The sequence below is a fragment of the Piliocolobus tephrosceles genome, chromosome 11, assembly GCF_002776525.5.
Source record: "Piliocolobus tephrosceles isolate RC106 chromosome 11, ASM277652v3, whole genome shotgun sequence".
Classification (NCBI taxonomy): domain Eukaryota; kingdom Metazoa; phylum Chordata; class Mammalia; order Primates; family Cercopithecidae; genus Piliocolobus; species Piliocolobus tephrosceles.
Genome location: NC_045444.1, coordinates 42,278,230 through 42,299,520, shown reverse-complemented (window position 1 = coordinate 42,299,520; position 21,291 = coordinate 42,278,230). Strand labels below are relative to the sequence as shown.

The 21,291-nt window shown below is 35.7% G+C and overlaps 1 protein-coding gene across 5 annotated transcripts in view; it reads right to left on the bottom strand.

The window, feature by feature from the left end:
• Positions 1-2,522: 2,522 nt before the first annotated feature.
• Positions 2,523-21,291, bottom strand: part of GPD2 (glycerol-3-phosphate dehydrogenase 2) — a 148,813-nt gene continuing 130,044 nt past the window's right edge. For all 5 annotated transcript variants that reach the window (XM_023217418.2, XM_023217417.2, XM_023217416.3 and 2 more), the window contains 8 exons: positions 19,936-20,070; positions 19,370-19,545; positions 18,690-18,821; positions 17,608-17,766; positions 9,858-9,970; positions 9,696-9,774; positions 9,092-9,190; positions 2,523-6,066 (listed from right to left, as the gene is read on the bottom strand). In XM_023217418.2, the coding sequence (XP_023073186.1) occupies positions 5,941-6,066; positions 9,092-9,190; positions 9,696-9,774; positions 9,858-9,970; positions 17,608-17,766; positions 18,690-18,821; positions 19,370-19,545; positions 19,936-20,070 (1,019 nt within the window). In that variant the 3' untranslated portion in view covers positions 2,523-5,940. The remainder of the gene's footprint in view (positions 6,067-9,091; positions 9,191-9,695; positions 9,775-9,857; positions 9,971-17,607; positions 17,767-18,689; positions 18,822-19,369; positions 19,546-19,935; positions 20,071-21,291) is intronic.

Genomic DNA, 21,291 nt, shown 5'->3' with positions numbered 1-21,291 from the left:
TATAAAAACTGATTTCATTTATTGCTTTCTAAAAATATTTAACTTTAAAAATATGTTCAGGTTTTTACTTTTGGGGGTATTCCTAATGGGGGTTCGGGGTGGTCCCCTGTATAAGTTATTTCATTCTAGGTCACATGTGAAATGCAAACCTGTGATTTGTCCTTTTTGGAAGAAGCCATGATTTTTTAATAGTGTTCAAACACATAGTGCGAAGCACATACTTTTCAGGACATAAATGACTACTTTGACATATGAAACCCTATGAAAATTATATACATTATTTAAAGAATTTGGCACTCTTCCCCTTTGCTATACTAGCAAATCACAGAATGTTCTTTAATATCAAGCTATTTTTGACTTATAAAATAGATGATATATTTTGTACATGAATTAAATTCTTCACGGTACCAGAGGAATTAATTTGTAATGTTATGAAATTTTGATTAGCCTGCTGTAAAATCAGAATTGTTTACCACAAGTGTCTAGGTTCTGACTCTTATAGTCTTTCCAAACAGATAATGAAATGAACTGGGAATGGGGCGGGTGGGGGCGGGGGGGAGCGGCAGAGTAATTTATGAAAACATGGTACACCATAATTTTGCCATTTGTCTGCAATAAGGATGGCAAATGATTCATGGGGTAAAATGAAATATCTCTCACTGTCATTTCAATGGATCTAAGATTTACAGCTTCTTAACTTGGATAGGAAAAACTCTATGCAGAAAAATGAACTGTAAATCAATTAATGATGGGGATGAAAAACAAAAAAATGATATTGAAGCAAAGGTGAGAAAAATCTAAGCAAGAAATTAAAAGGGAAGAAGTGACTATTTACTTTGAATCTTTGGAGGCAGGAGATAGTAGACAGGGAAGCCTCTGTTTAAGAGGGCATTAAGGTCAAGTTAAAGAATAGTGATATGTTGATTGAGCTCATTACATTTAGATCACTTAAAACAATAAGAGAGCTTTTAAAGCAAAATCAGATATGCCTAAATTGGATTTAAATAATAAATATAGAAAACAAATAAAGAAATTCGGTGGTTATGAAAGATCTGCCTCCAATTCAAGATTGTCCTTAACTAAAACTATTTTCTTATAGGCACCAGTGCCAAAACATATACATATATATGTATTTTACACCTCCCAACTGTTTGGCACAATGAAGGAAAGCTAGCAGCAGCAAATGAAAAAACTGAACCTAGGCTCTATTGGAGTCAGTGTACCTGGAAAAGGAGAGCAGGGATGTCTGCTGTAGGCACAGACCATGGGCATGAATGGCTCAGAAGCTGGTGGAACTAGTTGTAGTCTGGGCCATGCACTAATAAAAAAGGTAGGTACTATGAAACTCAATCCTCCCACCTCCTCTACTGAAACATGATATATTACCTATGACTACAGCATACAAACCTTAACCTCCCTAGCTTGAAGGCGCTCCAATGTGAATACAATTAACAGGCAACTGAAGGTAGGGTATGCTGAGCAATGCAATTCAAATGCCAAATGTGGAGAACAAAGATGGTCCTGATAACTCTGCTAAAATAGTATTTTGCTTAGATCACATGAATCTTATTATTCTGGACCAGGTATTTAACAAAATACAAAGATACCTATTACTTTTTGCAAAGAGCCCAGTACCCACAGGACTACCTCTGGTATCATCTGTGCCAATATTTCACAAGTTGGGCAGCTAATTAGAGACCTAAAATACAAAACACATGCACAAAAAGCTCCTCATCTCTGCCTCCTATACAGAATTTGTTTCACTATGAGGGTGCCAGATCAATTTAAAACTTTTGTTGCTTCCTTCCTTCATAAGTCAAATGTCATCAGGTGAAATCTGACACCAGGGACAGTACAATGTTGACAAAGATGGTAAAATATTGATGCTAGCATCATATTTTTTTGATGACCATAAATTGTATACAATTGAGCAATATTTTGATAAACTGTATGTTTAAAAATTTTAAAGCACTATCAGATTTGATAAGCTAGATCAATAAAAAATGTTTTAAGCTGCCATGTATTTTTTTTCCAGGCACTGAACAAACAGTTAATTGTTCCAAGTCTGTCTGGGAGCCATTGCTTTGGGGTATTCTATACAATTTCAAAGAACCTTCAGAAGCTCACACATACCTTTGGGCATGCAGAACCAGGAGGCAGCACATACCTCTAAACCACAAATGGAGAATATACTCCATATATGCGTGTAAATTAAACCCTATAAAATAACACAGGCATTATAAAATTTGTGTTAAAACTGATAACAGCTTTACTGATTTACTGACAATGAAAATATATAGCATTTTTTTCTGTCAGAGCATTTATCAACACTTGGCAACCCTGCACTAACTTGACATGTAAGATGATCAAAATGGATTATGTAATCTTTCCCATTCATTTCTATTGATTTTAGTTATGATAAAATTCATCAGTGTGCCTGGGAACGCTTAGGCTGAAAGGTTCTGGTAGATTAAAAAAAATAAATAAATAAGGAAAGGAAAAGAAAAAAGAATTCAACTGAGTTGTAATAGGATGAATGTAATTGTAGAATAGGATTGCACAAATATAGAAGTCATGCCCTAAAGGCTACAGCAACAAATTAATACAAATAATTCTGGCAGTCTTATAAAATTACATCTATCTCTGTAGATATTTCACTTTGTGTCATCAAAAATACAGTCTGTAAAAATATTTTCAAACTTTGTTAAAACTTCAACAGTAATCAAAGTTATCTGACTGCAAGTGACATCAAAATGCTAGCAAATGGACAATTTTAATCAGTTTTATTGATTCATGCTTCCAGTTCTTATTCAGTTAAAAACAAGGCACATTAAATACATCCTCTTATTGCTCTATAAATGCATGCAGCTCATTCTGTATATCAAAAGTAATAAATAATGGCCATAAAACACCAAGACAGTTATAAAAATGACAACCCAGCCTCAAACATAGTATTTAACAGTCCAATCTAGAACAATAACCCAACACAATACATAAAAGTGCCACATATGAAAACATGCAGTGTGTATATCCACTCTAGCACTGAGCTTACACTTGCTATTCTTTAAAAACATAGTAGGGCTTTTTCACTCCTTAAAAAAGGTTGACATGATGCAAACATTGCAAGTTATAGCATCATTGACTTTAATATTACATTCATATGCCAAAAATCTTTACAGATACATAAGAGAAAAATAACATCAATGATGACTCTTATAGTATATTTAGTAAAAGTGACAATGAGTTTTTTGTTGTACAAAAGAGGAAGCTACATATTTTGAAACAGACAAAGCAAAGCCAGAAACTGAAGCAGAACAGAGAGCATGCATTTAATAGCAGAAATCCTAAAGTTACACTCAGTATAAATTGATTGAAAGCAAGAATATTGCAAACAGCATGATGGATATGAGGCAGACAACCTTGGCTTAACAAATAATCCAGCATTATCATTATTGTTATGACTGTGGTGGGGGCTATTTAAAGGAGTATCCAACTCTCCAGCACAGATGGGGGTTCCTTCACCTGAATCCCCTCAAAGGCTCTTGAAATAAATCACTTGATAATAAAAGGCAATCCCTGCATACCCACCCCGACCCCAACAGAATCAACTGATGTCAAGTTTATATGCAAAGGGAAAAAAATTCTTTTGTGTTTGGAATGAATTTTAAAGAAGCTTATTACCCCCTATTTCTTGTCTCCCTTTCTTAAATCAAGTAAAGAAGCTGTATAGGTTTAATTAAGAACTTATACAAAATGCTGGGGTGCTTTGTTCACAGTAACGGCTTGAAATCAGTTCATTTCCAGATTGAGTCTATGGGATTGGTGAAGGACTCTATGTTTTAGAAATCAGCATATTTAAAGTAAAAGCAGAGATGCTCAAAAGAAGAAAAGTGTGCTTTTCTTTGTCCTTAAAGGAACTTCATTCATAGCAAAGCATGCACAAACAAGGCCTGTTTAACAAACACAGATCTGCCCCGGCCCTACTGTAATGGAATCAGGGAGGGTACAAATCATCGTTATCTTGATCTAACTAGAAAGAGAAAGAGAGAAAAACAGAGAGAGAGAGTACAAATGTACCATACTGTGTATATCATCTGGGATATTTTAAAGGACAATTCATCTACCTATTAAGTGTCACTGGGTTCTAAACAATGAAATTTGTTATCTGGATAGAAAACACACACGAAGTTGTAAAGCCACAAGCTTTCATTTGCTTTAAAAAAAATGAAAAAGCCAGTGTAAAAATTCACACTTTGAAAGAAGAAAGTTCACAGTGATACCTGGGAGCATCACTTGCTCTGTTTTAGGTTTTCCCTTAGGAAGTGGCAAGCATCTAAAACTTCATTTAAAAACAAAATGAGCTAAGATGCTGTCTTTCTTTGCAGTTTCTGTTTGTTTCAGAGGTGGTGGGTGAGTGCGTAGGTGAGTGAACCTCCAGTGTTTACATTGTGACATACAGGCTCAGAATCCACTTGAATAAGGCATAAAGCTACTCTGCAGTATTGACATAAATAAAAATAACAGCACACAAGTGTTTTATGTGCCAGTTTAAAAAACAACTAAGACTTCAAGTCTGTGCAATAAAAACCTGCCGCGAAACGAAGTGTTACATCTCCTATTAGATACAGAATCTGATGTTAAAAAAACAACAAAAAAGTAAGTAGTTAACTTTACAAGAGGAAGTACGGTTAATAAATATTCAGATAACTAGTTAAAATGCCACCAAAATATAGCAAGAGCATCCCAAACTGCATTACTTGTTAAATTCAATACACACTGACTTTTGCTTTGGACTCTGTGTATGTGTCAGGATGGGGGGTGGTGATTATTTTTCCATTTTTGTTTTTGGTTTACTGAGAATAGTTTCATGGAGTACAGAAGGGAAAGACTTTAAGCAACCATGATGACCTTGGAAACTGGTTTTGTGCCTTATTTTACATATAATTATAATTAAAGTTAACTAAAGTCTATTCTATCCTCCTATACTATGTTTGCAAGTACCCCCAAAAAAGATGGTAAGCTAGATTTGACAATACTACATGCTTCAAAATTTAGGTTTCGGAATTGAATCTTTTGTTATATGTGGATATATAAAAACACATTTTTAACTCTTAAATGTATTACTACTGTAATAATTAGATAAATTTGGTCTCATTCCATTACATCCAAATTGCCACTTAAATGCTGGGTTTAAAGTAAGAAGAGCAAGGATCTTCCTGGCAACTATAATAATCAAAGAAAACCAGCAGTAACTGAAGAAAAAAATGAACTGCTGAGACGAAACTATCACTGTAACTCCCAGCAAATGTCAATGCTATCCTTATCTTATACCTGTGATTCTGGAAGCTTTCAGAGTTTCTCGTTGAGACTTGCTCCTGTAACCAGATCTAAACTTTTCCTTCCCTCTCCAGTTAGCCAGTCATGCTCTAAATATAAAAATGTGCAATAGTGTTTGCATGAGGAAGGTAGGACAAGCTGGAGGAAGATGGAGCTGAGAAATCTCCAGAAACACTATCATTTCAATAGGTAATTCTTTTTAATAACATAAAGCTGTCTATATGCATGTCACAAAATTTCTCCAGCTTTTTTCAATTTTTGCCCAAATATTCTGTTTTTAGAACTCATTTAGAATAAAGGAATAAACAAACAGTGAATATGTCACATCTAACAGGTCACAAAACAGATGCAAAACTAATGTGCATTGAAAATGAGAAAAAGAATAAAATACACTTTAAAAGCTAGACTGAATGGCAAATACAAATAAAGTACAGCAAATAAAGCTGGCAAATACACCAACACCCTAAAGTTTTGGAATGTTTTCTAGTGTTAAAAAAGGCAGCTATCCACATTCATTATTTTAGGGTGGTTTCAGTCATCTCTGGTTGTTACATGGTGATTTGTCATTCCTATGTTTGTTGGCTGTGGATTTACTGCCCAGACTCACAATCCTCCACAACTACGGTCCACTGGAATTGGAACTCTTCTGTCGAGGTTCTCTTCTGCAGTTTTCATTAGTATAGCAAGCCGGCTTCCAGATACCCTTCCTTTTTGAATAGCACTCATCAGCTTAAAGAGAAAATATGCAACAGATTCAGAACGCAGGCCAGCTTACTCTCTTCTTCATGGCATTATAATCGTTAGCATTGCAGCAGACAGAGGTAATCAAGTGCTCCATCAAAAATCTTAACAAGTACTACAGCTCAGAAAAGAAAAGTCTAATTTTTAAACATTTCCAAAAGAGGGGAAGAGGCAGGTATTTCACCACTGCTGCAAAAACTACATCCATCTAGTAAATAAGCCTGCCTCTAAAAGCAAATCTTAATGCATCTTTTTGTCTTTTAATGTGCTCAAGGCACTTTTATTTATTTATTTTTTTTAGCAACTTCAAATATTGGATCTTTAATTCCATTTAAAATCTTAAAAAGGAATCTCAGGGATTGAACAAAGACAAACCATGACCTATATTTATCTACCCTTTTTTTTAATGTTACTGTACTTGACAACTTCAAGTCCCCTAAATCCAAATTCCTTAAAGACTTTTTAACGTAATTTACATTTAATTCCTTGAAAATGGACCCAGAGATCTACCTTAAGAATTAAAAGCACTCCACAGCCCAGATTTTAGCTAATTCATTTTTATCCAATGGATAAAATCAGAATTAGTCTTGAAATTACATGCAGGCAGCGGGCAAAGGCCTTTAATCTGGAAGGCACTTTGCAATTATGAGCATAGGGATTTTTTTTCCTTTTCAAGTTTGATGTGGTTTCAACTATTTGCTTTTCTTGATCTTACTTCCCTAATCTTTTTTATTTATTTTAAAAAGATTTAGCTATTTGTCATATATATATACACACATGCACACATATATATACACACATTATATATATATATACACACACACACATTATATATATATGATGTATCTATGTATGTATGTAAATTCTCAAAATAATTTTAGGTTTATAGCTTTTAGCCTATAGATACACGTTGCTTAAAAAGAGCTCTGAATAAGAGTCAGAGACATCTGCTAAGGGGCTGGATCAGAATTTCATGACCTTATTAAAAGCTGTTTCACAAGCTATTGCTTATTAGAGATGGACTCCTACATGCAAAAGTGTCATTAAAACCCAGACTTAGAAATAAAGTCATATAACCACGAGATATCTATAGTGATCCAATCATTCTGTGAAGATCATTAAAAATCGTATCTATATTCAAAAAATATATTTCATGGGATAAACATGGGCTCTTAGTCTGCAGAAGAGCAAAATGTTAAAAAAAAAAAAAAAAAAAACTCAAAAAACCCTCCAAATATACTTTACATCTGAGGAATGGTATAATATAAAGAATGCTGACATCTAAAGACAGAACAATTTATTGTTTATTGCTTTGTCTCTGATTCCAGGAAGACCTGCGAAGTTTATCAGAGCTAACACAACTGACAAAGCTAGAGGTTTTCTAAGCCATAGACAGTATATGATGTGCCAACTTCTAAAAACTCAAAGTTTTCTTTAAACACTACATGTATCTAGAAACCATATTATAAGAAAAAAATAACATTTGGATGTGAATATATTTCATGAGGAATATGGTCAGCATTTTAAAGTTGAAAATTATACTGTGTATTTGTTCTTAGTAGAAGCAAGAATAGTCCCTTCCATTTGGAATTGGACAAAAAATATTCAATTATTGAAAAAAAAAAAAAACTCTACAAGAAAACCTGCAGATAGTTTAAATTATCTCCTGCTTTTAACTCAACCGCATTCAAGGAAATTACTTAAAACCTAAACCACATAGCATATTCATAAAATCAGATTCTTATTGTTTCTAAAGCGCCATGTCTTTCAACCCTAAATTCTGCAGTTTATTTACAACACATATGAAATGAAGCACAGGCCATTTCTTTGAAGAAAAGTTTTCTAACATTGTGAGGGCAACAATAAAATATTCTCTGGAAAAACTACACAAAAAATGCATTAAATGGTGCTTTAATTCCCAAGCATAAATTTTAATTTCAATTTAAAATGTGTATTTAGTTAAACAGTAAGCTAAAGAACCAAACATTCTTTTTTGTAATGCTGGACACAACCTGTGAAAATTTTCTGCATTTAGATTCAACAATGCTCTTATCTGCAGCTCATCTCCAGAGAGACAATTACCATTTCCTTTGCCTTGATCTTGTTTGTTTAACTTGACACAGTGAAGAAAGGGCTGACATTGACCAAAATCCCCAGCATTAATTTATTTCATGTTCAGCATTCATCATTGCCATGGTGCAAGCAAGACCTGGCATTCATTTGAAATACCTTCCCAAGAAGCACTACAGAAAAAAACCTAGCTGCTTGGAAACCCAACACATTCTTCATATGATCAGAGTCATATGGACAGCTAGAAATAATGTATGGGTTTGTTGAAATTTCTTTTAAGAAACAATATGTAGCATCCAGTTTGAAGGTAAAGTAACAAAATTTATTTCCTGCATGACTACAAAGATGAAACAACACAGCCTTGAATAAATTAACAATTGGAAATGGAAATACTTAAATTATATGGTCTTGACCCCAAAGTACAAGTTTCCTTCCTTATGTTTTTCTAGTTCTTTATAATGCCAGAATCTAATCACTAACTTCTCAAATGAATATGATTCATTAGTGAATAGAACCATACTTTTAAAAAATTTTCTACATAAAAGACTAGAAATCTTGTGTTGCCTCTTATGAAGTAGAGGAAAAGAAAAAGTAAGTAAAAGAAAAGTAAGTAAAAGAAAAAGGTCCAGCAGTGATACGCCACAGCATATGTCTTTAAAAAGTATGCTTCATATTCAACCCTTTATGATAAATAACGTGGATTTACTCTAAATTGCCCAACATAATGGAATGTTTCTTATACAATAAAAGGAAAAGAACATGCACCACAGTACAGCCTTACACTTGAGGGCAGACATATCAACCTCTGCTGGCTTCAAGCTTTCTTCTTCAGAATAATCTGACAATTGTGTGGACTTAAATATCCATTCCTGAACAGGCATTTACGATCGTAACAAACAAAAGATAAAAGCAAATATCCTTGTTTCCTTTCACCACAACTTACCTGCAAAAATTCATTGAGTTCAACCTGTCCATTTTTATTCAAATCGACTTCATTTAGAATTTCATGGAGTGTATTTTCATCCATTTGGACATTGATACTCTAAGCAAAAGAAAAGCACAGAATGATAGTTTGATTAAAAATTATGCATATGCTTTGGCTGGGCAAGGTGGCTCACGCCTGTAATCCCAGTACTTTGGGAGGCCAAGGCGGGCAGATCAGTTGAGGTCAGGAGTTCGAGACCAGCCTGGCCAACATAGTGAAACCCCATCTCTGCAAAAAGTATTTTAAAAATTAGCCAGGCATGGTGGCACGCACTTGTAGTCCCAGCTACTCTGGAGGCTGAGGCAGGAGAACCACTTGAACCCAGGAAGAGGAGGTTACAGGGAGCTGAGATCATGCAACACTGCACTCCAGCCTGGGCAACAGAGTGAGACTGTCTCAAAACAAAAAGAAAAAAAATTATGCATATGCTTTTACTAACATTACTAATCTTATAAAAATTATAATAAAAATATTACTTGTAGAAAACACTAGATGAGGAAAACATCTAATATCTTTACATTCTTCTAGTATCAGAGGCTGACATCGAACCAAAGAAAATTACCTCTAATACACGCTGAACATCAACAATGGTAATAAAGCCTTTCTGGTCTGCATCAAACTTATGAAATCTCTTCTTATACCTGGAACACAAGATTAAATAATGGAAAAATATACTTACATAGGCCAAAAAAAAGAGAAAAAGATAGATACTTATTGTAAGTACCTGTCAATGTCTGAAGGCAGTAGGCTAATTTCAGAACGATCCGTTAACTGTTCTGATCGAGATTTATAACCCATTTCATAATACAGAAACTTCCTGGCTGTTTCAAGTTGTTCCTAAAACAGAGATACACACAAAGTTCAAAGATATGTGGAAATAATTACTGATATTTTTTCCTTTACTGTTGATCTTCATAAAATGAAGTTGATCCTCACTTATCTAACCAGCACAATTTTTTTTATTTCTTCCAGTTTCATTGAAGTATAATTTATATTGAATAAAATGTACCCGCTACCATGATTAAGATCTACAGCATCTCCATCACTCTAAAACTTTCCTCATGTCCATTTGCAGCTGATCCATTCCCATGATCTCTCGACACAGGCAAACACTGACTGCCTTCTTGTCACCAGAGTTTGCCTTTTCTGGAATTTCTTATAAAAGGTTTCATATAGTATGTAGTCTTTTGTTTGACTGCTTTCACATAGGATAATAATTCTGAGATTCATTCATATTGCTGCATGTTTTAATATTTTGTTTCTTTTTACTGCTGAATATTCTTACACAGAAATTGACCAGCAAAATCTACAGGATCAAATTCTTGTAGTTCAGTGACAAAGAAAGTAATTAAAGGTGAAGATATCTTGGATTTGAACAACTTGGATTTGGACAAACCCAAGATAACTTGGATTTGTCACTATAATGTGACATGAAGTACAAAGGTGTATTTCATGAGATTAGCTGTGCTGAGATTTTGCCACTGAGATTCTGATACTTAGGTGAAGTTACAGAGTCATGAGAAGAAATGAGCTATCCTCAAGTTATTCTTCCTGTTTTCAATGTCCCCAGTGTCAATTAATACTAATTGCTGCTGCAAATATTGTCTTAGTTTTCATCACGTCACTCTCCCATCTAAAAACTTCCGAAATGACTTCATTGTAGTGTATATTGTTCACAAATCTCTTTCCTCATATACATGTTACACACACACACACACACACACACACACACACACACACACACACACTTCTCCACCACACATACACTTCTTAACTGTATTGATGTGAGCTGGACATGTGACTTATTTGGCCAGTGGAACATGAATAGGTATGATATATGCTACTTTTGAGTAAAAGCTTTCATGGTAACTTTATAGGTTTGCTTAGCCTCTCTTACTCCTGTGCCGTAAGAAGGGCACATCTCAGATGAGATCTGAAACCAATCTAGAATGCGGAGAAGAGCCACAGCAGCTAACATGCAGCCTTCATGTAATGTGAGGGAAAAAGAAATGCTTGCTGCAATGAACCACTCAGAGTTTGAAATTGACTGTTACTGAGTATAACCTAGAACAAGTCTTAAATTCCCCAACTTCCTATCAAAGGATCTTGTGAACTCAATGGTTCCCAAATTCTGGTCTGAAGAACAGTGCCAGTGTGAAGTGAAATGAAGAAAATGAAACAATGACACATACACTTGCATGAAATGTGTTTATATGTGTTTGGTTATGTTGGTGATAAGACCCCTTATTGATTTTTCTTGAGGAAATAAACTTTTTTCTGGGACAGTGTCTTGCTCAGTCACCCAGACTGGAGTGTAAGAGCACAATCATGGCTCACTGCAGCCTCTGCCTTGCAGGCTCAATCTTCCCACTTCAGCCTCCCAAGTGGCTGGGATTACAGGCACATGCCACCATGCCTGGCTAATTTTTTTTTATTATTATTATTTGTAGAGATGGCGTCTCCCTATGTTGCCTAAGCTGGTCTTGAACTACTGGGCTCAAATGATTCTCCTGCCTCAGCTTCCCAAAGTGCTGGGATTACAGGCATGAAGCACTGTGCCCAGCCATCAGTTGTTTTTTCTGACATGATTCCTTTCCTGCTTTCCTTTGTCTTAGGAAATAAATACTAGAAATATTCTCCCTTCATGTTCTTAAATAACAAAATAAAAAATTATCAACGTGAAATAATTCTCTCAGCTTAAAAAAATAACTTTAAAATGTGTGTGTGTTTGTGTGTGTGTGTGTGTGTGTACATGCGTATCTCATACACAAAACTTGTCTGTGAAGTCTCCATCTCCAAGGGCATTTTTTGCTGGCAGATTTTTCACAAGAAAATCCACCCAGTTTTCATAAATAAAATTATTTTGCTGTTCCACTGCTTTTACCCAGCACTTTCTACACAACTTGTTCAAAATTCATCTCCTTGGAAATGCCACCTCTGATGCTTCCCTGCAAAAACAATTTCTTTCTCGATTTATGGCCCTTCATTGTGTATGTAATTTATCTATACTCCATCAAGCAAGGAATTATGGAATTTCAAAGCGGGAAGATATTTTTTCATAAACGGTACTCAATGTACTTCCCTTACCCCACATTTCCTTTATAACATTCCAAAAATGGAAGAACAAAGCCTTTGTCTAAACAACTCTAGCGTTGGGGAGGTAACTTAATACTGCTGAAAGTTGCTTCCAATTATTAGAAGGTTTTACAGTGAGATTAAATCCACCTCCTTGAAATTCTTCCAGTTTTGAGGGGGATTAACAAATCTTTCCCACAGTAGAACAAACCTAATGTGTTTTTTTTTTCTGTATCACAGTTTAATAAGTATTTAAAGATAGTATCATGTGCTTTCCTCCTTAAGAGTTTTCTTTTAGTCTAGAACTACTATATAAAACATTATTTCAAATCCCTAGACCATGTTGTATAATTTCTTCCAGACCACAACCGGTTTGTCATATAACACAATTATCAGAACAAAATACAACACTGCAACAGAGATCTGGCAAGTACCTAGAAGGGAGTAACTATCAGCGTCATCAATCTAGATATATGATTTCTATTAATGCAGCTTAAGATTGCAATTGGATTTGGGGGCAGCCATGGTCCACTGTTAACGGCTATGCATTCACAGTTAACTAAAACCATATTTCTTTTTCACATGTGCTATTGTTAAGCCTTGTCAAATCTATCTTGAATGGATGGAGTTGTTTTCCTACCTAATGTAAGGTTTGCCATTTATCTCTATTAAATTGTATCTAATGAAATTTCATCCATTGTTTCAATCCATCATCAAACATTCACTCTCCCTCTGGTATCTTGTTATTGGTACATCAAAGATGCATGCCATCAACATTGTAATTTAACCATTTGAATCAAGGTAGACTAGGTCAAGATTTAGGACAAGGTGCTTATGACTTACTACCAGAGACCTCTTCTGAGGCCAACACTGTCATTTAACTGGTTATAAATCTACCAATTTTACAGATATCATATGGGGCTTTCTAAAATGCTTTATAGAATCAAAATTCCCTAATCTAGCCATCTGCTTGCTCTATCTATAAAGGAAATGAGGACCGTGTGTGGTGGCTCATGCCTATGATCCCAGCACTTTGGGAGGCTGAAGCAGGTGGATCACATGAGCCCAGGAGTCTGAGACCAGCCTGGACAGCATGGCAAAACCCTGTATCTATAAAAAATATTTTTAAAGTTAGTTGGGCATGGTGGTGCATGCCTGTAGTCCCAGGTACTTGGGAGGCTGAGGTGGGAGAATCACCTGAGCCTGGGAGTTTGAGGCTGTACTGAGCCATGGTCACATCGCTGCACTCCAGCCTGGGCAACATAGCAAGACCTTGTCTCAAAAAAAAAAAAAAGGGGGGGGGAGATATCTGAAATGATTTTGCCATTTTGCCTAAGTGATTCCTTACTAGCTTCCGTGATCACTATTTCTTGATAAATGCTGATTAAAAAAAAAACCTTAAAATGTCACAATCTAGAAAACCATGCAAGATCAATGCCAAGACCATTAGCTTCTACGTTGCAAACTATATTTTTCTTTCCTCTCGTTTTTGAAATTTGGTATTTCATTTGCCCATTCTGTCTTCTGGTTCCATTCCTATTTCCTACAGTATTTTAAAGTTGAACAGTAAGCTGATCCCAAGCAAGAGAATCTTAAGTGCAAATTCTCTGAGTACTCTAAGGTAATTTTTCTGGACTGGCATAAAACTCACTCAGAGTAGCCTCCTATTTCAGTATCTATTCGTTCTTACCAACATTTATATTTTGCTCTTTTCACACATAAAAATAGGGAGAGAGAAGGAAAAAGATATTGATAGTAAATTATAAATTGAATAGTTCTCCTTACTCTCCAGCATTGAAGAATATGATGCCTGTCACCTTAAGCAATGATCTAAATTAGGTCTTACTTGCTTTTGTTTTTTTCTTCAATTTTTAAACATTACATTTGGTGCCCTGAGTTTTTTTCCCCAACACTCAAACAACACCTGACACTACTCATATACATCCACATTATTCCTGATATCACTGCTTTCATTTTTGAGCACTTGGTTTCTATCTGTTTTACATTTGGTATTTACCAGCTTGCTTTAATCAGTCACTCAAAGTCTTCACATGCCTCCCCTTTTTCCTCCTCATTGGAATCAATTTTGAAAAAAAACTGTATTTTTGTGAGACTCTCAGTCTACTTAAATGTCTTCTCTTTATAGTCTCTGAATGAAAAATGGATCTTTTGTCTGAACATGATAAAATCCACTTAATCAAATCGTATAGGGCAGCATTTCCCAAAATATGTTCTAAGTACTAGCCCCATTCCTACCCAGTTCTACCAAAAAGTGAGAGTTGGGTCTGTCTCCAAATAAGTTCCTTTTTGGAAACTGAAAACATACATAACCATTCTAAAGGTTCTGACTGCAACTGCACTAAAGGAAGTGGTTTTATTTGTTTAACTCAGAATTTCTCACACTCTTTTGTTTGACCATTTAGTCATCTTTTCATGTATATTAATTTGTACCCTGCATAACACCATTTGGCAATTTTTTTTCTCTAAATGTTTGTGCCAACTCTTCTAACAATCCCCAACTCCCCGAGACATTGCCTTCTTCCTTTATCAGTTCTTCCAAGTTGGTTGGATTTTGGTCTTGAGTAACAGTTTCTCAAAATATTTCTCCAAATTTTGGAAAATATGCATAAATGTCAGAGCTGTACATGTGTTATATAACAACCGAATTAGATTTTAAGATCTTAAAACTATGAGCTATTTAGTATTCTCCTAAAATATTTGGTGCAATGTTCAGTATACAAGTCACTCATTAAGTACTGACTGGTAAAAACAAGCACAATTCATCTACAGAGAGTTATTTATCACCTTGTTCCTCTTTCACTTTTGCAGGTTAAATAATCCCAATGCTTTTAACCTTTTCTCAGAAGTCCAACTTTCTAACCTTTTAATTCTTTTTCCCCCCTCCTTGTTCTCTCTGGACTGTCCATAGCTCTCATTAATACTCCTACATCTCAGATACTGAGTAATAGCTTTAGATCTTTATTTATGTTACTTTGTTAAGGGGGATGGGAGAGTATTTCTGAGCACATAAATCTGTTCATAAAATATGAACTGAAGTTAAATCTAGCTTCCTTAGTAGGGCCAAACACAACCAGTTTACAGAATTTTCTTCCTCCTTCCTACCTCCTACAGCCTGAATTCCTAGCATAAAATATGTTCCTGCATATTCAAATCATTCCAACCATAATTTTTGGAAGAACACATCATCCCCAATCCTTCTATATGGTAAAAGGACTGACAGAAGCACAGGAGTAAGTTTCATTCCTGTGCTGCCTCTGTACGAAGCTTTAGCTAATCAAACTAAAGCTCAAGACTTCAATAGCTATAAACCAGTACAGCTAATGCAGACGCAGCAAGACAGGATGGAGAAAGCTTATGCTCTAGGATCAGAATACCTGGTTTCAATCCCTGCTCTACAACTGATTGTTGGTATAAACTCTGAAAAGAGTCTTAACTCTGTGAACCTGTTTTCTCAGCTATAAAATGGGGGTAAATTTTATCCCTGTCAGAGGCATGATCAGGATTAAGAAACTCCTAAAATCAAACCCTTTTCTCCCACATTTCCCAGGTGACTCTGATATGTAACCATCTTTGGAAATCTATACCAGAATGAGAATACTTTAAAAACAGACCATGTGACCAATGCTTTCCTTGCACTGTCAGCATGTATCATAGATGCCCAATAATGTTCATTCACTCATGCCATGGGAGAACACAGCAATACAATGTCAGTCTATAAACTAGGACACAGGCCCCCACCAGATCCCAAATCTGCTGATGCCTTGATCTTGGACTTCCCAGGCTCTAGAACCATGAGAAATAAATGTTCATTGTTTAAGCCACCCAGTCTATGGTATTTCTGTTATAGCAGCCCAAATGAACTAAGATATACTTTCTTACCAAAACTCCCTCTTGCATCTTCTTACACCTCCTCTAGCCTCATTAGCTATTATTTTCCCTTTTTCCTGGATTCTTCCTTATATCCCATGCTTCTAAACTTTTGGTATGCTCCAGTGCTTGGCCTTTGGACTATTTTCGTTATTTGACTACATTAACTCCCTATATAATCTCACCCAGTCTGATGGCTTAAATATCAACTCAAATTTATATCTCTAGCCCAAGCCTTCCCTTTGAATTTCACATTGACATATCCAATGATCAGGATTTGTATTAATAAACTGAACTCTGAAGTTGTTAAAGAGACACCAGTTTAGGGGAGGGAAGCTATTGCGGTAATCCATGTAACAGACACCGGTAACTTGAATCAGGGTGATGGCAGTTGGATGTGCTGTGTTAAGAAATGGTTGAATTCACTTCAACACAAGGGTTTGTTTAAAAAATTTAAAAATAAAATAATTTTTTAAATGAAAGGGTTGAATTCAAACTGTTATTTAAACATAAATATGGTATGATTTGCTGATGGATTTAGGTAGGGTGTAAGAGAATGCATAAAGTATGATACTAATGTTTAGGATTGAGTAACTGAAGGATAGCTATTTATGACATGAAAAAGTCTATAGGAGTAGTAGTTTTGGGGAGATAAGAGGAGATCCACGAGAGGTGGTGTTCCAGAAAGCAAAATATTGTTCAAGAAGGAGGGGGGAATCAATTGTGCCAAATGCTGCTAATTGGCCAAGTAAAACAAGGACTGAAAGTTAACAAATTTACTGAGTAACATGGAGGTTACTGGTGAGATTGACCAGAGCTAATGCAGCAAAGTGGTGGCAAAAGTGCCTAAATGAAATGGATTCAAGAGATCCTGAGGGAGAGGAACAGAATCCAATGAATACAGGAAGTATTTTATGAATATATAAAAATGATTCATTACCCTCTGCATATTAAAATAGTTTGGGCTAATTAAAAAAACATAAAGATCTACTTAGCCTAACCCTGTATGTATGTTTGTGTCCGTGTATATGTATGTGTTGTGCGTGTGTGTGTGTGTATGCATCTGAGCATCACCGGCTTTTAAAATTTGGAATATAAATATAAAATCTCAAATGACACAAATGATAAGCATTTAGTGCTCAGGCAGAAAAACCACATTTCTTACAAAAGGCACAGTAGCAGGAGTGTGCCTTTCACTGATTATGTTCCAAGAGTGTTTTCAATGAAAACTAGAAAAGGTTCCATACTACAATCATTATTATCTTTCTTTTTCAGGAATTATGACCACAAATTTATGAGCATTTTCTACAAAAGATTTTCCATAAACAACTAAATTTTGGTACAAGAATATCTTTCCATTTTCCTAAGGCCTAACAATATGAAACACACACACAGAAAAACTGGTAAGAAATCTAAGGTTATCATCAAAAACTATGCTAGCTTCTACTAACAAATTAAGCCATTCCACGTTTACAATAGGAATTGTGGTTTTAAAGACTTCTATATAATACCTGCTTCTTATAATCATCCCAATTCAGTTCCCTGCCCATCAGTTCAACAATCCTGGGTAGGGCTTCCTCTGCTGCCTGGACATTTAGAAAGGCCAGGCGAGTACGACGTGAAATCATATCCACAGCAGTGCAGGCATACTCTTTAATCCCATATTTCACCTGAGTTTGAATTAAAGAAAAATTATTAGTTGACACCCTTCTTTAGAAAATGAGAAATAAAGTTTCACTTAAAAAAATAATAAATGTGTGCTTCAGAAAGGTAACATTTTTCTTTATACTCTCTGGTCCTCCAGCAGGCATGAGACAAATAGTGGCACCACACAAGTTTTCCATCTGCCTGCCAAAGGAGGTTTGGAAAATGGCAAAAATTGGACAAGAGTTGATACCTTTTTCCTGAATAGAACCTGGCATAAACATGCAAATTGCATCACTTCTCATTAACCATCCACAGTCATCACTTACCTCTCTATGCTTATACATAATGTGGCTTTTAATTTACATAGCTGACTAGGAAAAGGACGAGTGTCAAAAAGTTATGATCGCACCTCTTTAGTCTGTATAGTTTTTTGTCTTAGAGTAACCAGAATATAGGAACCCTGAATTCAATCAAGAAGTAAATGTTCACTGGACATCGATATTTTAAGGCACAGTGAATTGCAAATAAATACAAAGCCTGGTCTCTGATTTCACAAAACTAGAAAGCTTGATGGGAAACAAGACCTAAATCTTTGAGAAACTGTCACAACAAGATATGTAGGTAGGACATGAGTGGTACAAACTTAAAGAGCTGCAAATGCACAAAAGGGACAACTGTGAATTAACACGTTTAGAGATAGTTTGATGGAGAAAAAAGAAATCTATATTTTATATTGTTATTATTACCACTATCAATATCACTTCAGAATTAAGATTAAAATTTTATAAATAAAAGGATCTGTATTGGAAAGACATAGTAGTCATGGTTTTAGCTGACACATGTGCATTAAAACTCAGCTACATATACTTTTCAAAGAAGATGACGAATGAACAGATAAATGGTATCCCATGGCAGACATGAAATTCCTATGTGATCATTCACATACCTCTGCTTCAATATATGGAAATTCTGACACAAGACGTACTCCAACAATAGGCCACCTTTTGCCAGTCACACTTGCCATTTTGGCCACCTCAAAGGCCTTATCACCATAGGTGGCGGCAAGATGCTGTGCCACCTAGAGAAATAAAGCTGCGTTAGGCAGGTACTTTGAATATCAATACCTTCTAGGCATAAAGCAAAAAGCACACATGCTTATCTTGTCAGTTTTCTTACAGCCTGTAACTAATAGCTCTCGGAGAGTATTAGATTTTGATTTTGTGGGAGGAAACCACTTGGGCTTCGAATGCTTAGGCCAGCACTAACTCTCTTACACATGCATCACTGTATCAATGACTGATGAAGCTTCAGCCTCATTTTGCTCCTGATGTCACTTCTGAAGAACAGCCTTCTTCGTGCCTGAGACAGAATTTGGGATGTCCTATACACTAGAAACAAACCAAATAAACTCCATGTTTTAATAAAATACATTTCATAAAGTGCACATTGCTTGTTGGGCAAGTAAAGCAAAGCGAGATCATCTTTTTTTCCTTCCACAGTAGACTGGCAGAAATGTATTCAGCAAAAGGAAATGTCAATCAGGGAGACCTGATTGCTGCCAGTTCTGTTACTGGCAACAGTGAGAGATTAAGTAAAGAGTAAGATGATGTGGCAATGCACACTCACCTCACTTTCAAGTCCATAATCCTGGACAAGCCTAATGTAGAGTGTGGGGCTCCAATCTTTACCCCCTTGAAGGAAAAGCCCAACTGTTCTACTTGGTCCTGCTTTTAAATTATGAGTTTTGATAGCAGCATTTATGGTATCTTCTGCCATAGACCGATAAGTTGTCCACTTTCCACCTACAAAGAAATTGACAGACAATTCATTAGGTTGCCACCCCTCATTTTTCTTATAATTAACCATTTATCAACTTATCAATAACAAAATTTTCCTGTTGTTTGTTACAAACATGGGATTGTGTAAAACTTTACTTAGAATAAAAAAAAAAATGCTTGTTCAATAAAGTTAAAAGAGATTCTGGCAGGACAATTTGTCAAACTTGTATCTAAAGCACATCCAAATTACAAGACAGTGACTCATGCCTGTAATCCCAACACTTTGGGAGGCTGAGGTGGGAGAATCACCTTAGCCCAGGAGTTCAAGACCCTCCTGGGCATCATGGTGAGACCCTGTCCCTATAACAAAAAAAAAAAAAAAAGAAAAGAAAATAACAAGGTAGTATCTCATACCTGCTATAGTAATAAGGCCACTCTCACTGATATCAACAACATGATTTCGGGAGATAGACTGGGTATCTGCAGATTTGGGGTCTGTAACAAGAGGACGGATACCACTCCATGCTGCCAGGACGTCCCCTCTTCTCACTGGTAGGAATCAATGCCAAGCATTATGGACATTGCTCAAAAATATTTCAACAAAAATATTAAATAGTCAATAAAAAGAGTTCAGTGACAGGAATACACATATGTACACTTTAAAAAGGAGAGAAAGCATAAAGATGAGAACTAAGTTTGTGGATAGGTACAAGAAAAACTCATAAAGAATTATTCTGTTACAAAGATAATTTCCATGAAAAAGTAAAGAACTTTGGAAATCACTAACATTGATACCACAGAGGAAGCAAAAGAGGCAAATGTTAGCAACCTTGAAGCTGAAGCAACCTGGAGCAGTTAGAAAAACAAGAAAGAAAAAAAAAGCAGAAACAATCAAAACCAATCCTAAAGATGCATGAATTGTTAAATTTCCTTCTAGAATACATCTTCCTGTCTCTTCTCAGGGAAAACAAAGATCCTTATTAAATTAAACAAACCTGTAACAGGATATTATATTTTCTCCCCTCATCAAAACCATCCTCTTTCTGAGTGTTTACAGCAGGCCTACCACTGTGCAAAGCACTTGACATAGACATCTCATTTAATCTCACAAAGCCCAATAGCGTTGGTTATTATTATTCTCACCATACAGATCAGAAAACAGATGAACGCAAACCTTTAACAAACCAAGTTGGGCAACAAACCTGGCCAAGGCAAATATCTTATATATGGTAAAAAAAAAAAAAAAAAAGCATCAGAACCTTCTTCTTTCTGAGCTTAAGGTCCATATTCTTACCTCTTAAATTGTACTATCTCTCAACTTCTGACAACTTCCATACTCTGCCTTTTTTCATCCCATTATCTTTAGCACTGACTCAGAAACAGGTGTACTGGCTTCTCCCAGTAGGTACATTATACTTGAGTTATATTGTATGGAAGTTCTTTCAATACTCAAGATGCCATGAAAATATCTTTACTATCTCTGTCAAAATACAATGCCCAACTATATCCAGGCTGATTAAGTTTATTATTAGAATTAGACAGCTGTTAAACAGCACTCATTACTAACCTAAAAATGACTAAAGAGAGAAGGTGAGCTATGGTTCTGGTCTTTCAGGTACAAGGGCAAGACCCAAGGGCAGAATTTTCAGAATCTGCCCTTCTTCATGTAGACCAGCTTCATGAATGGCTTAGCTATGGCAGCTGACTATGGGCACGAGACTGAAAGTTGCCTAATGATATAGACTACTGGGAAATGAATGCCTACCTGGT